This window comes from Heptranchias perlo, chromosome 19, assembly GCF_035084215.1.
Source record: "Heptranchias perlo isolate sHepPer1 chromosome 19, sHepPer1.hap1, whole genome shotgun sequence".
NCBI classification, from domain to species: domain Eukaryota; kingdom Metazoa; phylum Chordata; class Chondrichthyes; order Hexanchiformes; family Hexanchidae; genus Heptranchias; species Heptranchias perlo.
Genome location: NC_090343.1, coordinates 21,271,405 through 21,290,312, shown reverse-complemented (window position 1 = coordinate 21,290,312; position 18,908 = coordinate 21,271,405). Strand labels below are relative to the sequence as shown.

The 18,908-nt window shown below is 40.4% G+C and overlaps 1 protein-coding gene across 3 annotated transcripts in view; it reads right to left on the bottom strand.

The window, feature by feature from the left end:
- Window positions 1-18,908, bottom strand: part of LOC137335219 (transcription elongation factor A protein 1-like) — a 43,572-nt gene that overhangs the window by 18,050 nt on the left and 6,614 nt on the right. For all 3 annotated transcript variants that reach the window (XM_068000454.1, XM_068000452.1, XM_068000453.1), the window contains exons 3-5: window positions 14,845-14,950; window positions 7,302-7,389; window positions 5,987-6,117 (exon numbers count right to left, since the gene is read on the bottom strand). In XM_068000454.1, the coding sequence (XP_067856555.1) occupies window positions 5,987-6,117; window positions 7,302-7,389; window positions 14,845-14,950 (325 nt within the window). The remainder of the gene's footprint in view (window positions 1-5,986; window positions 6,118-7,301; window positions 7,390-14,844; window positions 14,951-18,908) is intronic.

The following is an 18,908-nucleotide window of genomic DNA, read 5'->3' as shown; positions in this document are numbered from 1 at the left end:
TGAATCTGCCTCCACCACCCCCTCGAATAGTGCATTCCAGATCCTAACCACTCACTGTGTAAAGAAGTTTTTCCTCATGTCACCTTAAACCTATGTCCTCTGGTTCTTGACCCTTCCCCCAATCGGAACAAATTTTCTCTATCTACTTTGTCTAGACCCTTCATGATTTTTGAATACCTCCATTAAATCTCCTCGCAACCTTCTCTGTTCCAAGGAAAACAACCCCAGCTTCTCCAGTCTATCAACATTACTAAAGTCCCTCATCCCTGGAATCATTCCAGTAAATCTTTTCTGCACCCTCTCTAAGGCCTTCACATCTTTCCTAAAGTGCGATGCCCAAAACTGAACACAATACTCCAGTTGTGACCGAACCAGTGTTTTGTAAAGGTTCATCATGGCTTCCGTACTTTTGTACTCTATGCCACTATTTATAAAGCCCAGGATCCCATATGCTTTTTTAACTGCTTTCTCAACCTGCCCAGGCACCTTCAATGATTTGTGCACATATACCCCCAGATCCCTGTTCCTGTATCCCTTTTAGAATTTTGCCCTCTAGTTTATATTGCCTCTCCTCGTTCTTCCTACCGAAATGTATCATTTTGCATTCTTCTGCGTTAAATTTCATCTGCCACGTGTCCGCCCATGCCACCAGCCTGTCCATACCCTCTTGAAGTCTATCACTATCCTCCTCATTGTTTACTACCCTTCCAAGTTTGTGTCATCTGCAAATTTTGAAATTGTGCCCTGTACACCCAAGTCCAATTCATTAATATATATATATATATATATCAGGAAAAGTAACCTTTCATGCTTGCAACAAGGTAAAAATAACAAATCTAGAACTAGCAAGTAGGGTACGGAAAACTTGGGTTTGAAAAGAAAAAAACATACATTTATATAGAGCCTTATCACATCCTCAAACATTCAAAATTGTTTCACACCCAATTAATTACTTTTAAAATCTAGTCACTTACTATTTAAGCAAATGTAACAGCCAATTTGTGCACAGCAAGGTCCTACAAACAGCAAATGAGTTGAATGCCCAGTTCTTGTGTTTTGGGTACAGTTTGTTGAGGGAGGAATATTGGATAGGACACCGAGAATTTCCTGCTCCTCCTTTTAGAAAGAAAGGACCTGCATTTATTTGACATCTATCATATCCTCAGGATGTCCCAAAGCACTTCACAGCAGATGAAGTACTTTTGAAATGTAATCACTGTTGTAATGTAAGGAAACACAGTAGCCAATTTGCACACAAGTCTTCACAAACTGCAATGAGATAAATGACCAGATAATCTGTTTTTGTTTTAGTGGATTTGGCTAATGGTTAAACATTAGTCAGGAAACAGAACTCCCCTGCTTTTCTTCAAGTAATGCCATGGGACCTTATGTCCACCTGAGGGAGCATCGGTTTAATGTCTCATTCAAAGACGGCACCTCCGACAGTGCAACACTCCCTCAGTACTGCACTGATTATGTTCTCAAGTCTCTGGAGTGGAGCTTGAACTCATCACATTCTGATTCAGAGGAGAGAGTGCTACAACTGAGCCAAACTGACTCAGCCTGAAGACTGTACAAAGGGAAGACTTGAGGAGGGAAGTAGTTTCATGGTTTTGAGGTCCAGGGAATGAACGAGTTAAAAGACTGTGCAATAAGTCTCAATTTCAACACAGCTAGGATGCAGGGAGCTACATTCATAGTTGAGACAGGCAAGTTTAGAGGATTGACCTTAGTAGTCAATCGGCATATAAATAGTAAACATGTCGTAAGAGGAGGGGTGGAGCCGATTAGGAACCAAAATGGCGACCTACTCATGGAAGCAGAGGGCATGGCTGAGGTACTAAATGAGTACATTGCATGTGTCTTTACCAAGGAAGAAGATGCTGCCAAAGTCACAGTAAAAGAGGAGTAGTTGAGATACTGGATGGGCTAAAAATTGATAAAGAGGAGGGTTTTTTTTATTCGTTCATGGGATGTGAGCGTCGCTGGCAAGGCCAGCATTTATTGCCCATCCCTAATTGTCCTAGAGAAGGTGGTGGTGAGCCGCCTTCTTGAACCGCTGCAGTCTCTGTGGTGAAGGTTCTCCCACAGTGCTGTTAGGAAGGGAGTTCCAGGATTTTGACCCAGCGACGATGAAGGAACGGCGATATATTTCCAAGTCGGGATGGTGTGTGACTTGGAGGGGAACATGCAGGTGGTGTTGTTCCCACATGCCTGCTGCCCTTATCCTTCTAGGTGGTAGAGGTCACAGGTTTGGGAGGTGCTGTCGAAGAAGCCTTGGCAAGTTGCTGCAGTGCATCCTGTGGATGGTACACACTGCAGCCACAGTGCGCCGGTAGTGAAGGGAGTGAATGTTTAGGGTGGTGGATGGGGTGCCAATCAAGTGGGCTGCTTTGTCCTGGATGGTGTTGAGCTTCTTGAGTATTGTTGGAGCTGCACTCATCCAGGCAAGTGGAGAGTACTCCATCACACTCCTGACTTGTGCCTTGTAAATGGTGGAAAGGCTTTGGGGAATCAGGTGGTGAGTCACTCGCCGCAGAATACCCAGCCTCGGACCTGATCTTGTAGCCACAGTATTTATGTGGCTGGTACAGTTAAGTTTCTGGTCAATGGTGACCCCCAGGATGTTGATGGTGGGGGATTTGGCGATGGTAATGCCATTGAATGTCAAGGGGATGTGGTTAGACTCTATCTTGTTGGAGATGGTCATTGCCTGGCACGAATGTAACTTGCCACTTATCAGCCCAAGCCTGGATGTTTTCCAGGTCTTGCTGCATGCGGGCACTGACTGCTTCATTATCTGAGAGGTTGCGAATGGACTGAACACTGTGCAATCATAATCAAACATCCCCATTTCTGACCTTATGGTGGAGGCATGGTCATTGATGAAGCAGCTGAAGATGGTTGGGCCTAGGACACTGCCCTGAGGAACTCCTGCAGCAATGTCCAAGGGCTGAGATGATTGGCCCCCAACAACCACTACCAGGTATGACTCCAGTCACTGGAGAGTTTTCCCCCTGACTCGCATTGACTTCAATTTTACTAGGGCTCCTTGGTGCCACACTCGGTCAAATGCTGCCTTGATGTCAAGGGCAGTCACTCTCACCTCACCTTTGGAATTCAGCTCTTTTGTCCATGTTTGGACCAAGGCTGTAATGAGGTCTGGAGCCGAGTGGTCCTGGCGGAACCCAAACCAAGCATCGGTGAGCAGGTTACTGGTGAGTAAGTGCCGCTTGATAGCAATGTCGACGACACTTTCCATCATTTTGCCGACGATTGAGTAGACTGATGGGGCGGTAATTGGCCGGATTGGAGTTGTCCTGCTTTTTGTGGACAGGACATACCTGGGCAATTTTCGACATTGTCCGGTCGATGCCAGTGTTGTAGCTGTACTGGAATAATTTAGCTGGAGGCACGGCTAGTTCTGAATCACAAGTCTTCAGCACTACAGCTAGGATGTTGTCGGGGCCCAAAGCCTTTGCTGTATCCAGTGCACTCAGCCGTTTCTTGATATCATGTGGAGTGAATCGAATTGGCTGAAGACTGGCTTCACTGATGGTGGGGATATCGGGAGGAGGCCGAGATGGATCATCCACTCGGCACTTCTGGCTGAAGATGGTTGCAAACGCTTCAGCCTTGTCTTTTGCATGACTCCGCCATCATTGAGGATGGGGATGTTTGCAGAGCCTCCTCCTCCCGTTAGTTCTTTAATTGTCCACCACCATTCACGACTGGATGTGGCAGGACTGCAGAGCTTTGATCTGATCCGTTGGTTGTGGAATCGCTTAGCACTGTCTATAGCATGTTGCTTCCGCTGTTTAGCATGCATGTAGTCCTGAGTTGTAGCTTCACCAGGTTGGCACCTCATTTTTAGGTACACCTGGTGCTGCTCCTGGCATGCTCTTCTACAGTCCTCGTTGAACCAGGGTTGATCCCCTGGCTTGTTGGTAATGGTAGAGTGAGGAATATGCCGGGCCATGAGGTTACAGATTGTGCTGGAATACAATTCTGCTGCTAGAAAGGCTGGCTGTAGTTAAAGTAGATAAGTCACCCGGTCCGGATAGGATGCATCCTAGGTTGATGAGGGAAGTAAGGGTGGAAATTGCAGAGGTACTAGCCATAGTCTTCCAATCATCCTTAGATACAGGGGTGGTGCCAGAGGACTGGAGACTTGCGAATATTACATCCTTGTTCAAAAAAGGGTGTAAAGATAAACACAGCAACTACAGGCCAGTCAGTTTAACTTCGGTGGTGGGCAAGCTACTAGAAACAATAATCCGGGCCAAAATTAATAATCACTTGGGCAAGTGTAGATTAATAAAGGAAAGCCAGCACAAATTTGTTAAAGGCAAATCGTGTTTAACTAACTTGATTGAGTTTTTTGATGAGGGCAATGCAGTTAATGTGGTGTATATGGACTTCCAAAAGGCATTTAATAAAAGTGCCACATAATAGGCTTGCTAGCAAAGTTGAAGCCCATGGAATAAAAGGGGCAATGGCAGCATGGATTCGAAATTGGCTAAGTGACAGGAAACAGAGAGTAGTGGTCAACAGTTGTTTTTTGGACTGGAGGAAAGTATACAGAGTGGTGTTCCCCAGAGGTTAGTACTAGGGCCCCTGCTTTTTTTGATATTTATTAATGACTTGGCCTTGGTTGTACAAGGCACAATTTCAAAATCTGCAGATGACACAAAACTTGGAAGTGTAGTGAACAGTGAGGAAGATAGTGATAGATTTCAAGAGGACAGAAGACAGACTGGTGGCATGGGCGGACACGGGGCAAATGAAATTTAACTCAGAGAAGTGCGAAGTAATACATTTTGGTAGGAAGAATGAGGGGAGGCAATTTAAACTATAGGGTACAATTCTAAAAGGGGTGCAGGAACAGCGAGACCTGGGGGTATATGTGCACAGGTCGTTAAAAGTGGCAGGGCAGGGCAGGTTGAGAAAGCGGTTAAAAAAGCATATGGGATCCTGGGCTTTATAAATAGAAGCTTTATGAAGGAGGAAGTCTCCGAAAGCTTGTGAATTTAAAATAAAATTGCTGGACTATAACTTGGTGTTGTAAAATTGTTTACAATTTATAAATAGAGGCTGAGAGTACAAAAGTAATGGGGTTATGTTGAAACTTTATAATACACTGGTTTGGTCACAACTGAAGTATTGTGTCCAATTCTGGGCACCACACTTTAGGAAGGATGTGAAGGCCTTAGAGAGGATGCAGAAAAGATTTACTAGAATGGTTCCAGGGGTGAGGGACTTCAGTTACGTGGATAGACTGGAGAAGCTGGGGTTGGTCTCCTTAGAGCAGAGAAAGTTGAGAGGAGATCGGAAAGAAGTGTTTAAAATCATGAGGGGCCTTGACAGAGTAGATAGAGAGAAACTGTTCCCATTGGCGGAAGGGTCGAGAACCAGAGGACAGATTTAAGGTAAGTGGCAAAAGAATCAAAGGCGACGTGAAGAAAAAACTTTTTACGCAGTGAGTGGTTATGATCTGGAATGCACTGCCTGAAAGGGTGGTGGAGGCAGATTCAATAGTGGCTTTCAAAAGGGAATTGGATAAGTACTTAAAAGAAAAAAAATTTGCAGGGCTACGGGGAAAGGGCAGGCGAATGGGACTGGGACTAGCTGGATTGCTCTTAGAGAGCCGGCACGGACTCAACAGGCCAAATGGCCTTTTTCTGTGCTGTAACCTTTCTATGATTCCAGTATTGACAATAGAGAAAGGCAAGAAAAACTTTTGATGGAAAAGAGAGATTGGAAGCTGGAGTTGGGAGGGATTGTCTATCATATGATAAACTATTCCCTGTATCCTGTCCAGGAGTTCTTGAAGAGCCTCCTCAGATACGGGAGTATTTAAGGACAAAAGAATTGTTGGTACAAAAGAGAAAACCAAACTTCTTAGAGGCAGCTTTAGCAATGAAGGAGATTTGGCAGCTTCATTTGAAGTCACAGAATATAAGAGTATACTGTATATTTTACTCACTGTCTGTTTGGAGAGCAGCTGACATCAATTCTCGACACTTGTTGCGGACAGTATCACTCGTAACAGGAATTGGTGGAAATGTGGTCATCTTTGGAGTAGTGGGTGTCCTTGGTTCTTGTCTCTTACTAGAGCTACAAGAGATTGAGGTTTTGTTAATTATGTTGTTTATTCAGTAAAAACACTCCTCTTCAAAAGGATCTGCAGACAGTACTGGTCTGATTTATAGGATACCATCCTCTTTCCATGCAAATCAGCAAATAGTTAAGCTTAAAAAATATTGAAGGTTTTTATATTTAGTTACATAAGCATTTATAAAACAAGTTACTTAGATTATTGTGGGTACAAATTTAGATAACCTCTTACATTAGTGTTTGTGAAACTGGGGAACACAAGAAATTAAGTGATTTAGGTGTGCTTAGTTTTCAGTAACAACCAATGTTTTGCTGTTCTAACCAAATGAATTGCTGATTTGTTCATTTTTCCATGAAGAAAATCATTCCATTCACTGGCATGTAATACCAAATATACAAAATCAACTGTTGAGAAAAGCTTTTAGATCTGCTCATGAACCATGATTTCAGTTTAAGGTAATTTATTATCTGCAATTTTCTCATACTAGTTAATGGTTACACATCAACTCTGTAATTAGTCTCATTCCTCAACTTAACCAAGTGGCTATTTTAGAATGTTCTTTGCATCTTTCAAAATTCCTCAAGACTCAACATTGTAGACAGTTAACTGGTCTTGAATGAGAAAACCTAGTATTTGGAAAAATGGAGCCAACATGCAAATCAGAAACATAGGCCCAAAATGAAACTTTTAGTGTGCTGAGGAACAAGAAAATAGCTCATTTGGCTCCATATTAGTAGATCTTCATCCCTGGAATCAGTGTTTTCTTTGTTCAGAGTTGATGGCACTCATCAGGTCCACACCAGTCAGACACCTGTCCACTTCTTTGGCAGTCAAATATGGGCTGCCCAGAGCAATGCAATCAAGTTAATACCACATTTACTTTTGTGAAGTGTTGAGATCATGCCAAGGAAACAAACTGACAACATACAGGAGAAGATTGTGTTAATTATGGAGCCAAAGCTGGTACTTGTTCAGCTTTAACAATGTGAATCGTTGCCCTTGAACTTTTAATAATTGATTATGGAGCAGCACTGGAAGCTACTTGGTCATGCTCCATATTCAGAGAAATTACCTGCAGGAAGTCTGAAGAGAGAGATATAAGCAGCTGTTCAGTTAATTAGAATTGTATATATTATGGTATTATGAAGATTTAATTGAATGTTAAAAAATGCTCCAAAATGACCTTTGCTCTGTTGAGTCTGAACTGTTTTTTGAGGAAGTTGAACATTCCTTTTTCTTGTCTTCAGCATCTTTGTCTCCTGCCGGGCCATCTGCAAAGCATTAATTTAGACAAACATTAACAATAGTATTTTCAAATTACCACACTATCCGTTTAATATTTCTATAATTACTGAGCTTGAGATGATCACAACCCTGTAGTCAAAGTGTCAAAAGGTTAAATGTTTCTTCCACCACATCTGTGCCCTGATCATATGTAAATCAATAACCCTGACTACTAAAACCAAAAACTCAACGATATTTGCTACCTATTAATATCTGGAAATAATTTTAGTTGTAAATTTCTGCTAAAAAAAAAGCCTTGGGAAGTATTTTTAACATACTGCACTTCCCATGTGTCTAATTAAAAACTTAAGACATCTCCAACCAAGTACATTGCTATTCCTGTTTCAAGTATCTTCAGATCAACAGCCAGGCCGATACAAAGTATTGACTTCTAAAATCAACGAAGGGGCACTCAAACCAGACCTATATACTTTGTAAAAACAAAACAGCTTTGAGTGGAAGGGCACCCAAAATGACAGGTCTCTTCGAAAGCAAAAATGACTGATTAAATTGAAGCTATCTAGTTTTTAAAATAAAATTACATGAGAGAGGAGTATTTAATATTGAAAGCATGCCATCTAAGCTTTTCTTATTGTTCCAAATAAGCACTGTTACAGCACAAACTTTATGTATAACCTGCTACAGAATATTTCAACTATTAACTAACACACAGGATGCTAATAAGTACAGTAAGTAACTGTGAAACAGTTCACAATTTGCATAGAAATATGTAATCCACTATCCAACTGAGGATTCTTAATTGATATTTTATGAATTCGGGAGATTGGAAGCAAATCAAATTGTTCACTTCACAGCAATAATCATTTTAGCTGCTGAAAATCAGCCACTTAAATATAGTCAGAGGTGTCCATCTAAAAGTCTTATGCTTTCATTTGAGCATCAGGTTATAATTGTTATTTTTATAATCACTTTAGCTATAATAAAATCCAAGTATTTATGCAAATATTCTGTTGGGCCCTCCAAGCTACTTTCCCAAACCTGTTGTGTGTCAAAGACCCTGACTCCATAAAACTCAAGTCCATCCAAGACCTGAATGCTGCTCCCACATATGAAAAGCTTTTCTAGCACATCTTTCGTACTCTTCAAACATCATTTTCATTGTTTATCTCAAATTGGCTTTTAGTTTTCACTCGTCTCTTTCATTTGTTTTCACTTTTGACCAGTTGTCCCTTTCTTGCTTATTTTTCTGTTTGTAATCGTTAAGTACAATGTTTTCCTTTACCTTTCCCATTTAGCACATTATTTTATTATGACTTGTACACAATCATTCAAATCAATAAATAGATCCCAGTTTTTAAAAGAACTGTATGTCGTATACAAAAATATATACATTTTTAAAAAGATAACAGGTTGATCCAGCTATACATTAAACCTCATCATCATGATCAAATATCAAAAAGTGAAAATAACCTGATGTTAAGCATTTACAATTAAAATACAGTACTATAAAATATTAAAAATAATTGCTTTTTTTATTTCATCCCAATGAAAATGGATATCTAAATTATACTGAAACTCCCAATTTCCTGTAAAGTGCTGTTCAAAAACAACATTTCATGTATATCTACTCCAATAAACTTTTATAAGGAAGCATGTCCATATGCCAGCAGAGACTTCACATTTGTTAATAAATGCTCTTATACTAGACTCTTGACTAGTAGCTTAATTATTCACCAATTGAACAGATCGACCCACAATTACCTGAAAACTTGCACCGTAGTCGTGGCGCAACTATGGCATACACCATTACAACGGCACAGATTTTCCAGGAAATTATGGCATACATGACGCACGCCAGAACTTGTGTCACGACAACATTGCCTGAGACCCTCGCCAACACAGTGAGAATTTCACCATAGCTCTGCCCCCCCGTTAAAATTAATGGTGATTGCCATTTTCCTGCATTTAAGCCAGTTTTCATGGTGCTGCCATCTAGACTGAAAAATAATGGTTTAAGTGGCCTGACAGCGGCATGATTAAAGGGTGCATTCTCTGATTGCATTTAAATGATGTGAAAATGTGTTTGCTGATCGGGACATTGTTCAGGGCAATTAGTTTGAAGAATCTAACAATAAGAGAAATCTAATCTTATTTCATTTTTTGAAAGCAATTGATCTTATTCCTGGGATTCATGTAGGTGGGGATTGTAAATATATCACAAATTAGTAATTTGTTCAAACTCCTGTAATTATTTCATCAACATCATTGTCTTTGTTCAATTGCGATAATCTGATCGCTCAAATTGATGAATGTTTGATTAATTCTGAATGAATCCAATTTGCCATTTTAAGATCAAACTGTAGTTTCAATGCAGTCAACTGTTGGCATTTATAAGCGGACCTGAAATTGAATGCAAATGCCGAGAAACCAGGAAGGAGGGAGACATGATGGAAACTTACTTATTATTAAGATACGTGTAACATTTCAACATTCAAACAACACCATAAAGCAATCTAAAACATTTTCAATTGACAAGTCCCAAAATAAAGATTCTGGTCAGAGATATTGATGCATGTAATGATTTCTGAAATATATAAAGTAAAGGAAATTTTATATTAAATCTATTACCATTTGTTTTTTCTGAAAATGAGCAATATGTGATCAATTTGAATAGTGTGCAGCTTAAGAAAAACAAACTTTAGGGAACTTAAAATTCCAACTGTATAAGCAGCCCCGGGAAAAGTGTGTGAGCATGGAAAGGCACCAAGGGACCCATCTAAAAGAATCTCTGAATCAATATTTCTGTGGGCAACAATATTCAGCATCTAATGGGAGATTTCTTTTTCCATAATGGCCACTTGCATTAATCCATCAGAGCTGTGTATCAGCCACAGAAATAGAATAAATAAAATTAACTGATTAGTCCACAAGAGTCTTAGGCAGCTGGAAAGAGCCACATATTCTCGCCCAATCATTCTGCGAAGATTCTAACAACACACTTGTGGAAAGCCCAGAATAGTTAACTAAAACAGTTACTACTTAAGCATTCTGAAGAGCAGTACTATCGGCGATTCCTTACAAATATGTCAACAAAAAGAGCACGCTTTTACTCATAGCCATGGTTATCCAATTTATTTTTCTTTCAAGTTTTAGTGTTCTTAAAAAAAATACTAAAAATTACTCTGATTCAATTACATTTTTTGAAACGTTTCATTTGCTCTAAGAATTCAAAAATATAATTCATCTATGGAGTGACAGAAAGTACGATGGCAGTGTATTCTAATTAGAAAGGCAGGAAAATATGGAGTACGGTTAGCAACGTTGAGGTTGGCGCACTAGATGGCAAAATTTACGATCCACGTCACCCATCTCGCTGTTGCAGGAAAATCAGGGCCAATAAGTTCACAAACATTTTGCTTTTATGGCTTAATTCAGATTTACAGTCATTCCTGAACATAAACTAAGTCCAATTCAGATATCCAGGAAAGAGGGCAGAAGGATAGAAGCTTAGTACTATGGATGGGTGAAAACAGTGATAATGGTAATACACCTCAAGTGAAAGAGAGCAAAACTAGGTTAGTATATTATTCTTTACCTCCAGCACCTAAATTTCATTCCAGCACAATGTGTGAAAGACTTTTGTCTCATCTGCTGGCTTTAACAGTGATATGAAATGACTTTTAGCAATTCCAATGCAGGCAATAGTGAGCATTACCTCAGTGCACAAAACTACCCATCAAGCTGGCAAAAATTTGCAATCTCTGCCGCAACAGAGGATAAATTAAAAAAAAATAACCTCAGTCTGTAAACAGTCAGTCAGCAAAACAATCCCTTTATTCTGAAACAAAAAGCAAAAAACTGCAGACGCTGTAAATCTGGAACAAAAACACTAAAGGCTGGGAACACTCAGGTTAGCCAGAATCAGTGGAGAGAGTAGGTGTAGACTCTTCTTCGGAACAGGAATAAATTACAAATGAACAGCATTTAAAAAGGAACAGAACAAAGGAAAGGTGTAGGAGAAACACTCGCTCATTTATATTTTTCCTCCCCCTTCCTTTTGTGCTGTTTTTATTAAATGTTGTTCATCTCTAACTTCTTCCCGTTCCGACGAAAGGTCCACACCTGAAGAGTTAACTTTTCTGTTCTCTCCACAGATTCTGACTGCTCGACTGATTGTTACCAGCATTCCGTTTTTATCCCTGCATCCTCAATACTATGGAGTGGAGATGCTACAAAGAATCATCTTGCCACTTCCCAGCACAACACATTCAGTCCACCAAAATGGGGGCATACAGCGCTCCACCAGGAACTCTACAAGAGTGAATATATTTTAAAAAGTAAAAAGAAACACAAAGGACTTCTGATGAAGTTTGCCATACAGTCTTTTGGCCACCCAAACTTCAGCAACAACGCTACTACCTCCAGAGTTGCCAAGAACTGCCTAAAGATGCTATTCTCCCAGACAACTCTGGGAGCAGTACTGACATGGTTAGTAAAAATAAATACTGCAATTGGCAGTGCCAACCACAGATCTTCCCCAGTGGGACAATATGGCTGCCAGAAATTAAAGTTGTATATTGTAATGGTCTGCTGCCACTAATGCCATGGAATTCATTTGCCTATTAATGTAAATAGGGCAGATTCAACAGCACTGCAAACCCAGGGTATCACAGATGTGCTTCTACTTGAGGTACTTGTGTAATATAAAAAGGGCATGAGATTAAGGACTTTATTTGCACTATTAACCTGTTTCTTCTCTTCTGTCCGAAATATTGTTCTAAAATAGAACTCTTATGGTGCAGTTCTGTAATGCTCCTGAATTCATTAAAAAAGACTGACAGTAAAATCTACCGTAAGCTAAAAACTATGTTATCCATTTACATTTTTTCTGTAAAGTGAAAGTATCATAATTGGTTACTTTCAAAGTTAACTTGGTAATTTGTTTACATAGATTAGCCCATGTATCTTTAAAGATATGAGGGCTATTAGTGATAGGCTCCATTATCAGCATGTTTACCATTACATAGCATTGTTTCTTAAAGTTATTTCTGTAAATAACCATAAATCTGTTATCAGTCAACAGATCACATTAGGCTCCACTCAAATCCAATTGATTTAGAAATTAGCACAGAATTAATGTTGATCCCATCAAGTCCAGTAAATCCATAACCTTTTGAAGGAAATTGGTAAGTTGCTGATTCCAAAGGAGGTCAAAGGATAATGGCTTGAGACCAACATTCCGTTTTTGCATCTGACTGGACATCAAATACATACTATGTTACTGCTAGCTGAAGCTCTCCTTGGACTAGGTTGGTTTCATGAGACAACTGGCACAGGAAAATCACTGTCCCAAAAGCACCACCATCAAACACGTTGCAGCTTTTCCGTGGGGATTTGGATGCAAAGATCAAAAGTCCAAATAACTCCATGTTAAGCAAACAGGTCTCGTCAGACTTCATAATTTAAATGCTATAGCTATCAGAGGATTTTTATAATATTAAGTGTGAATTTAAAAATCAAGTGCACATTACAAAACCTTAAATTATTTTTACATAAAACTTATTTTCATCTCCATATCTTTTAACAGATTTGACCATCTCTTGTGGCCCGACCAATTCAGTGGTAGTTAAAAATGATGCGAGCACTATAATTTAGCTTTTCACCTGAGTTTGCTGATGATTGCCACTGGGAATGGTCTGGAGATTTTCAAGACGCCATTTTTGGAAGCAAGGCTTGCCTCTCCCGCTCTATCCATGACAAGCATCACACAGCTGCTGTAGTTCGACAATGTCAGAAATCAGCCCAAGGAAACTCCATGCCTTCCCACAAAATGAAAAAAAAATGGATCCAACTTTTAAGCAGCATGCAGTGCAATCTTTAACAATAATCTTTTCTTCCCACCCCCTTCTGATTTTCTCCCGTCACTCCTCTCCTGAAAGCCATCGACTTATGCTGAGGTACAGGCAGCAGCAGTTCTCCAATCCTTCACCCATGTGGTCATTCTTCATGTTGGAGACTGGGCAGGTATCTGAAGGCTATTAATCCACAGAGGTCATCACTGCCACACTGATCCTGCCCATACCAGACATCCATATGTGCACATTTTCCAGTAGGAAAATAACGGTTAGCAATCAGGAGAGGGAACCCTGGGTGAATTTTGCCCTCCTTAACCCGGAAATACTGAGATCAATTGTGCACTCCCACTGAGATCAGCAAACTCAGAAACCAGGGATTGAACTTGGGATCAGTAGCACAACAGTGCATGTTACAGTTTTTCTTTTAAAAAACTACATATCCTAAGTTAGTAAATTCAGAGATATTCCCAACTATGCAGTTCAATGTTCAGTTAGTAAACTCTCTTACCAAAATATACAATCTACCAGAAAGTGCAGACAAGAACTTATTGAAACTCAATTGTTAATAAATGTACCGGTGCTTAAAAAAAGTACAACAAAGGAGACAATGCAGAAAGATGTGTGTACAATAGGTGAACAACTGTTGAAAACACCTTTATAATGTAGAACCAAATATTAGGATGTATCTTAAGATATGCAACATACGTAATCTGACATTTGGAGTAATGGAACAAGTTGTGCTCATCAAGGACATAAGAACACTGAACGTGGTACATTGAAGGGCTACTAGGATAGCTCCTGGCCTTAGATCATTGGGCTAGGACAACAAGCTTAGAGAACTATCTTCCCAGGCTAGGAAAATAATGGTGAGATATGATTCAAATAATTGAAACGTGGAAAGGAACTGAAAGATGTGGCACTCTTTTTGTAGTTCCGGAACATAAGCTTAGGAAATCATGAGTTTACTACTACTTTAAACAGCTCACAGTTATAAACATACAGAATTATCAAGTGCAGTGAATGTAGTGTCAATTTAAAAAAAAACAATGAAATAGACAAGTTTCAGATTAAGAGGACAGGGTGCAAAAGTACACACTGCTGCTAGGGCAGGACAAAAAGACAACAGTCTAACTGGAACAGTCTTGAACACAGATCACAAATGGAAGTGCCAAATGACCTTTAAAAGAAGTTAAATGTTACCCAATTGTTATTTATTTATGAAGGTCACCACACTAGAATTTTTAACTGTATATAATTTTTGAATTTTTTATTTTTAAAATGTTCAGTCTTGCTTTTGACACCATTTTGCCATAAAGCCGATTTTACCATGATCTGAAATTCCGCTGACCTCTACTGTCATTCAATGATGAATGCGTGAATTTAAACAGACAGTGCAAATTTTGGAAAAATTCTATCTAGACTACATATCGTATATGGTTAAAATATACTATCTTTCACAATCTACACTCAAATCCATCAAAAATAATTAAGCAGTCCTCTCAGTGTTTAACTAATATAGCCTACAAGTAAACTGGATTCTGCTAGTGTCAGCCTAGCCGACAATGATTAGGGCACGTTGCAAAAAATGGTTCTCAATTTTCCAGAAAATAGAACACCCAACTTTACCTAGCAGTTTTTTCCATGATTTGATGAGTGACTTGGCAAGTGTTGTGACTTCTTCATCTGTGCTTTGTTTTCTAACAGCATTCACAGACATCCCAACCCGTGTGGACTACAATAAGGAGCAGATATTAATCAATAGAAATCCTTCAAATTACAGAAACAATTTGATTATTTAAACTGGCATTTTTCAAACTATATTAGCAGTAAATTCCCCTTGTAAACAGATAGGTTAACAGTCTTAAAGCTACTAGATAGCAAAAAAAGCTCCATTCTTCATGAATACAAATGTCATGGCAATTTAAACACAGTATGTTCCATTAATAAGGAAATTAATCTGGTCTGCAAAAAAAAACCTCATGACCGTTAAAAATGTTTGATTTATCATACTCTATTATTTAGCTATAGTATCAATAATTTGAATTAAATGTTTCCCAACATAAAATATCTGTACATAATACCAAATTCCTAGTTAATTAAGATATACAAGGGCCAATTATTCTGGCCCTAGCACCCCAGGAGCACCTGTAGCAGAGACACAGTGACTTGCCCACAAACTTCCTGACATAAAACTTGGAGGCTCCCCTAATCCCTGTGGAGGCTGCACCACAGGGAATGCTCCCATGCAAATTTGTTATTTTGTCACATTTACAACTTCATGAAGAACTGTGAACAGATTTCTGGGTCCAACACCTGTCAAAAGCTATAGGCAAAATTTTTGAAGTGTTGTTAGGGTGTTGTGAGGCTCAAGTCTGAAGACTGTGTAAGGTGCAGCAACTTACCTGATATAGGAGCTTTGCGATGTTAAAAAGGACATTTGTTTGTCCTACTATACGTGGCTTTAAAGAGGACACCAGTACAAGGTGCAGGATGAGGGTCTCCTTTGCAATCCCCTTTTACATGTGTTATATGGAGGAGGAGGATGAGCAGGATGCACAGCTGAATGTGAAGGAAGTGGGACCACACCAAAGGAAGAAAGTGCTGACACAGAAATATGCAGCTGAGTGAACTTACTGACCAAGTGAGGCATTCCTGGACCTTTCAGAGCTGCAAGGTTTGTGGAGGCTCCAGTTTAGAGGAAATTAGTAGGAGAGCTGAGTCACCTCCTAGAAGAGGGCATGTGGCCATGTTCACAGGCCTCCACAGCTCATTAAATGCCAGTTAAAAAAAAAATTGCCACTGAAAGATTTTAGGAGGCCATGAGTGACATTGCCTACATCAACAAGTCGGCAGTACACAAATGCATCCACCAAGTTAGTAATGCCCTATTTGCCAGAAAAAGTGACCATTGTTTTACATACTTGCTCTCGAGGCAGTACAAAGAAGGTTCACTTAGTTAATCCCGGGGATGAGGGGGTGGACATATGAGGAGAGGTTGAGTAGATTGGGACTCTACTCATTGGAGTTCAGAAGAATGAGAGGCGATCTTATTGAAACATATAAGACTGTGAAGGGGCTTGATCAGGTGGATGCGGTAAGGATGTTCCCAAGGATGGCTGAAACTAGAACTAGGGGGCATAATCTTAGAATAAGGGGCTGCTCTTTCAAAACTGAGATGAGGAGAAACTTCTTCACTCAGAGGGTAGTAGGTCTGTGGAATTTGCTGCCCCAGGAAGCGACATCATTAAATAAATTTAAAACATAGAATCATAGAAGTTACAACATGGAAACAGGCCCTTCGGCCCAACATGTCCATGTCGCCCAGTTTATACCACTAAGCTAGTCCCAATTGCCTGCACTTGGCCCATATCCCTCTATACCCATCTTACCCATGTAACTGTCCAAATGCTTTTTAAAAGACAAAATTGTACCCGCCTCTACTACTGCCTCTGGCAGCTCGTTCCAGACACTCACCACCCTTTGAGTGAAAAAATTGCCCCTCTGGACCCTTTTGTATCTCTCCCCTCTCACCTTAAATCTATGCCCCCTCGTTATAGACTCCCCTACCTTTGGGAAAAGATTTTGACTATCGACCTTATCTATGCCCCTCATTATTTTATAGACTTCTATAAGATCACCCCTTAACCTCCTACTCTCCAGGGAAAAAAGTCCCAGTCTGTCTAACCTCTCCCTATAAGTCAAACCATCAAGTCCCGGTAGCATCCTAGTAAATCTTTTCTGCACTCTTTCTAGTTTAATAATATCCTTTCTATAATAGGGTGACCAGAATTGTACACAGTACTCCAAGTGTGGCCTCACCAATGCCCTGTACAACTTCAACAAGACATCCCAACTCCTGCATTCAATGTTCTGACCAATGAAACCAAGCATGCCGAATGCCTTCTTCACCACCCTATCCACCTGTGACTCCACTTTCAAGGAGCTATGAATCTGTACTCCTAGATCTCTTTGTTCTATAACTCTCCCCAACGCCCTACCATTAACGGAGTATGTCCTGGCCCGATTCGATCTACCAAAATGCATCACCTCACATTTATCTAAATTAAACTCCATCTGCCATTCATCGGCCCACTGGCCCAATTGATCAAGATCCCGTTGCAATCCCAGATAACCTTCTTCACTGTCCACAATGCCACCAATCTTGGTGTCATCTGCAAACTTACTAACCATGCCTCCTAAATTCTCATCCAAATCATTAATATAAATAACAAATAACAGCGGACCCAGCACCGATCCCTGAGGCACACCGCTGGACACAGGCATCCAGTTTGAAAAACAACCCTCCACAACCACCCTCTGTCTTCTGTCGTCAAGCCAATTTTGTATCCAATTGGCTACCTCACCTTGGATCCCATGAGATTTAACCTTATGTAACAACCTACCATGCGGCACCTTGTCAAATGCTTTGCTGAAGTCCATGTAGACCACGTCTACTGCACAGCCCTCATCTATCTTCTTGGTTACCCCTTCAAAAAACTCAATCAAATTCGTGAGACATGATTTTCCTCTCACAAAACCATGCTGACTGTTCCTAATTAGTCCCTGCCTCTCCAAATGCCTGTAGATCCTGTCCCTCAGAATACCCTCTAACAACTTACCCACGACAGATGTCAGGCTCACTGGTCTGTAGTTCCCAGGCTTTTCCCTGCCGCCCTTCTTAAACAAAGGCACAACATTTGCTACCCTCCAATCTTCAGGCACCTCACCTGTAGCGGTGGATGATTCAAATATCTCCGCTAGGGGACCCGCAATTTCCTCCCTAACCTCCCATAACGACCTGGGATACATTTAATCAGGTCCCGGAGATTTATCTACCTTGATGCGCGTTAAGACTTCCTGCACCTCCCTCTCTGTAATATGTACACTCCTCAAGACATCACTATTTATTTCCCCAAGTTCCCTAACAGCCATGCCTTTCTCAACCGTAAATACCGATGTGAAATATTCATTCAGGATCTCACCCATTTCTTGTGGTTCCGCACATAGATGACCTTGTTGATCCTTAAGAGGCCCTACTCTCTCCCTAGTTACCCTTTTGCCCTTTATGTATTTGTAGAAGCTCTTTGGATTCACCTTTGCCTGATCTGCCAAAGCAATCTCATATCCCCTTTTTGCCCTCCTGATTTCTCTCTTAACTCTACTCCGGCAATCTCTATACTCTTCAAGGGATCCACTTGATCCCAGCTGCCTATGCATGTCATATGCCTCCTTCTTCTTTTTGACTAGGGCCTCAATCTCCCGAGTCATCCAAGGTTCCCTACTTCTACCAGCCTTGCCCTTCACTTTATAAGGAATGTGCTTACCCTGAACCCTGGTTAACACACTTTTGAAAGCCTCCCACTTACCAGACGTCCCTTTGCCTGCCAACAGACTCTCCCAATCAACTTCTGAAAGTTCCTGTCTAATACCATCAAAATTGGCCTTTCCCCAATTTAGAATTTTAACTTTTGGGCCAGACCTATCCTTCTCCATAGCTATCTTAAAACTAATGGAATTATGATCACTGGTCCCAAAGTGATCCCTCACTAACACTTCTGTCACCTGCCCTTCCTTATTTCCCAAGAGGAGGTCAAGTTTTGCCCCCTCTCTAGTCGGGCCATCCACATACTGAATGAGAAATTCCTCCTGAATACACTCAACAAATTTCTCTCCATCCAAGCCCCTAATGC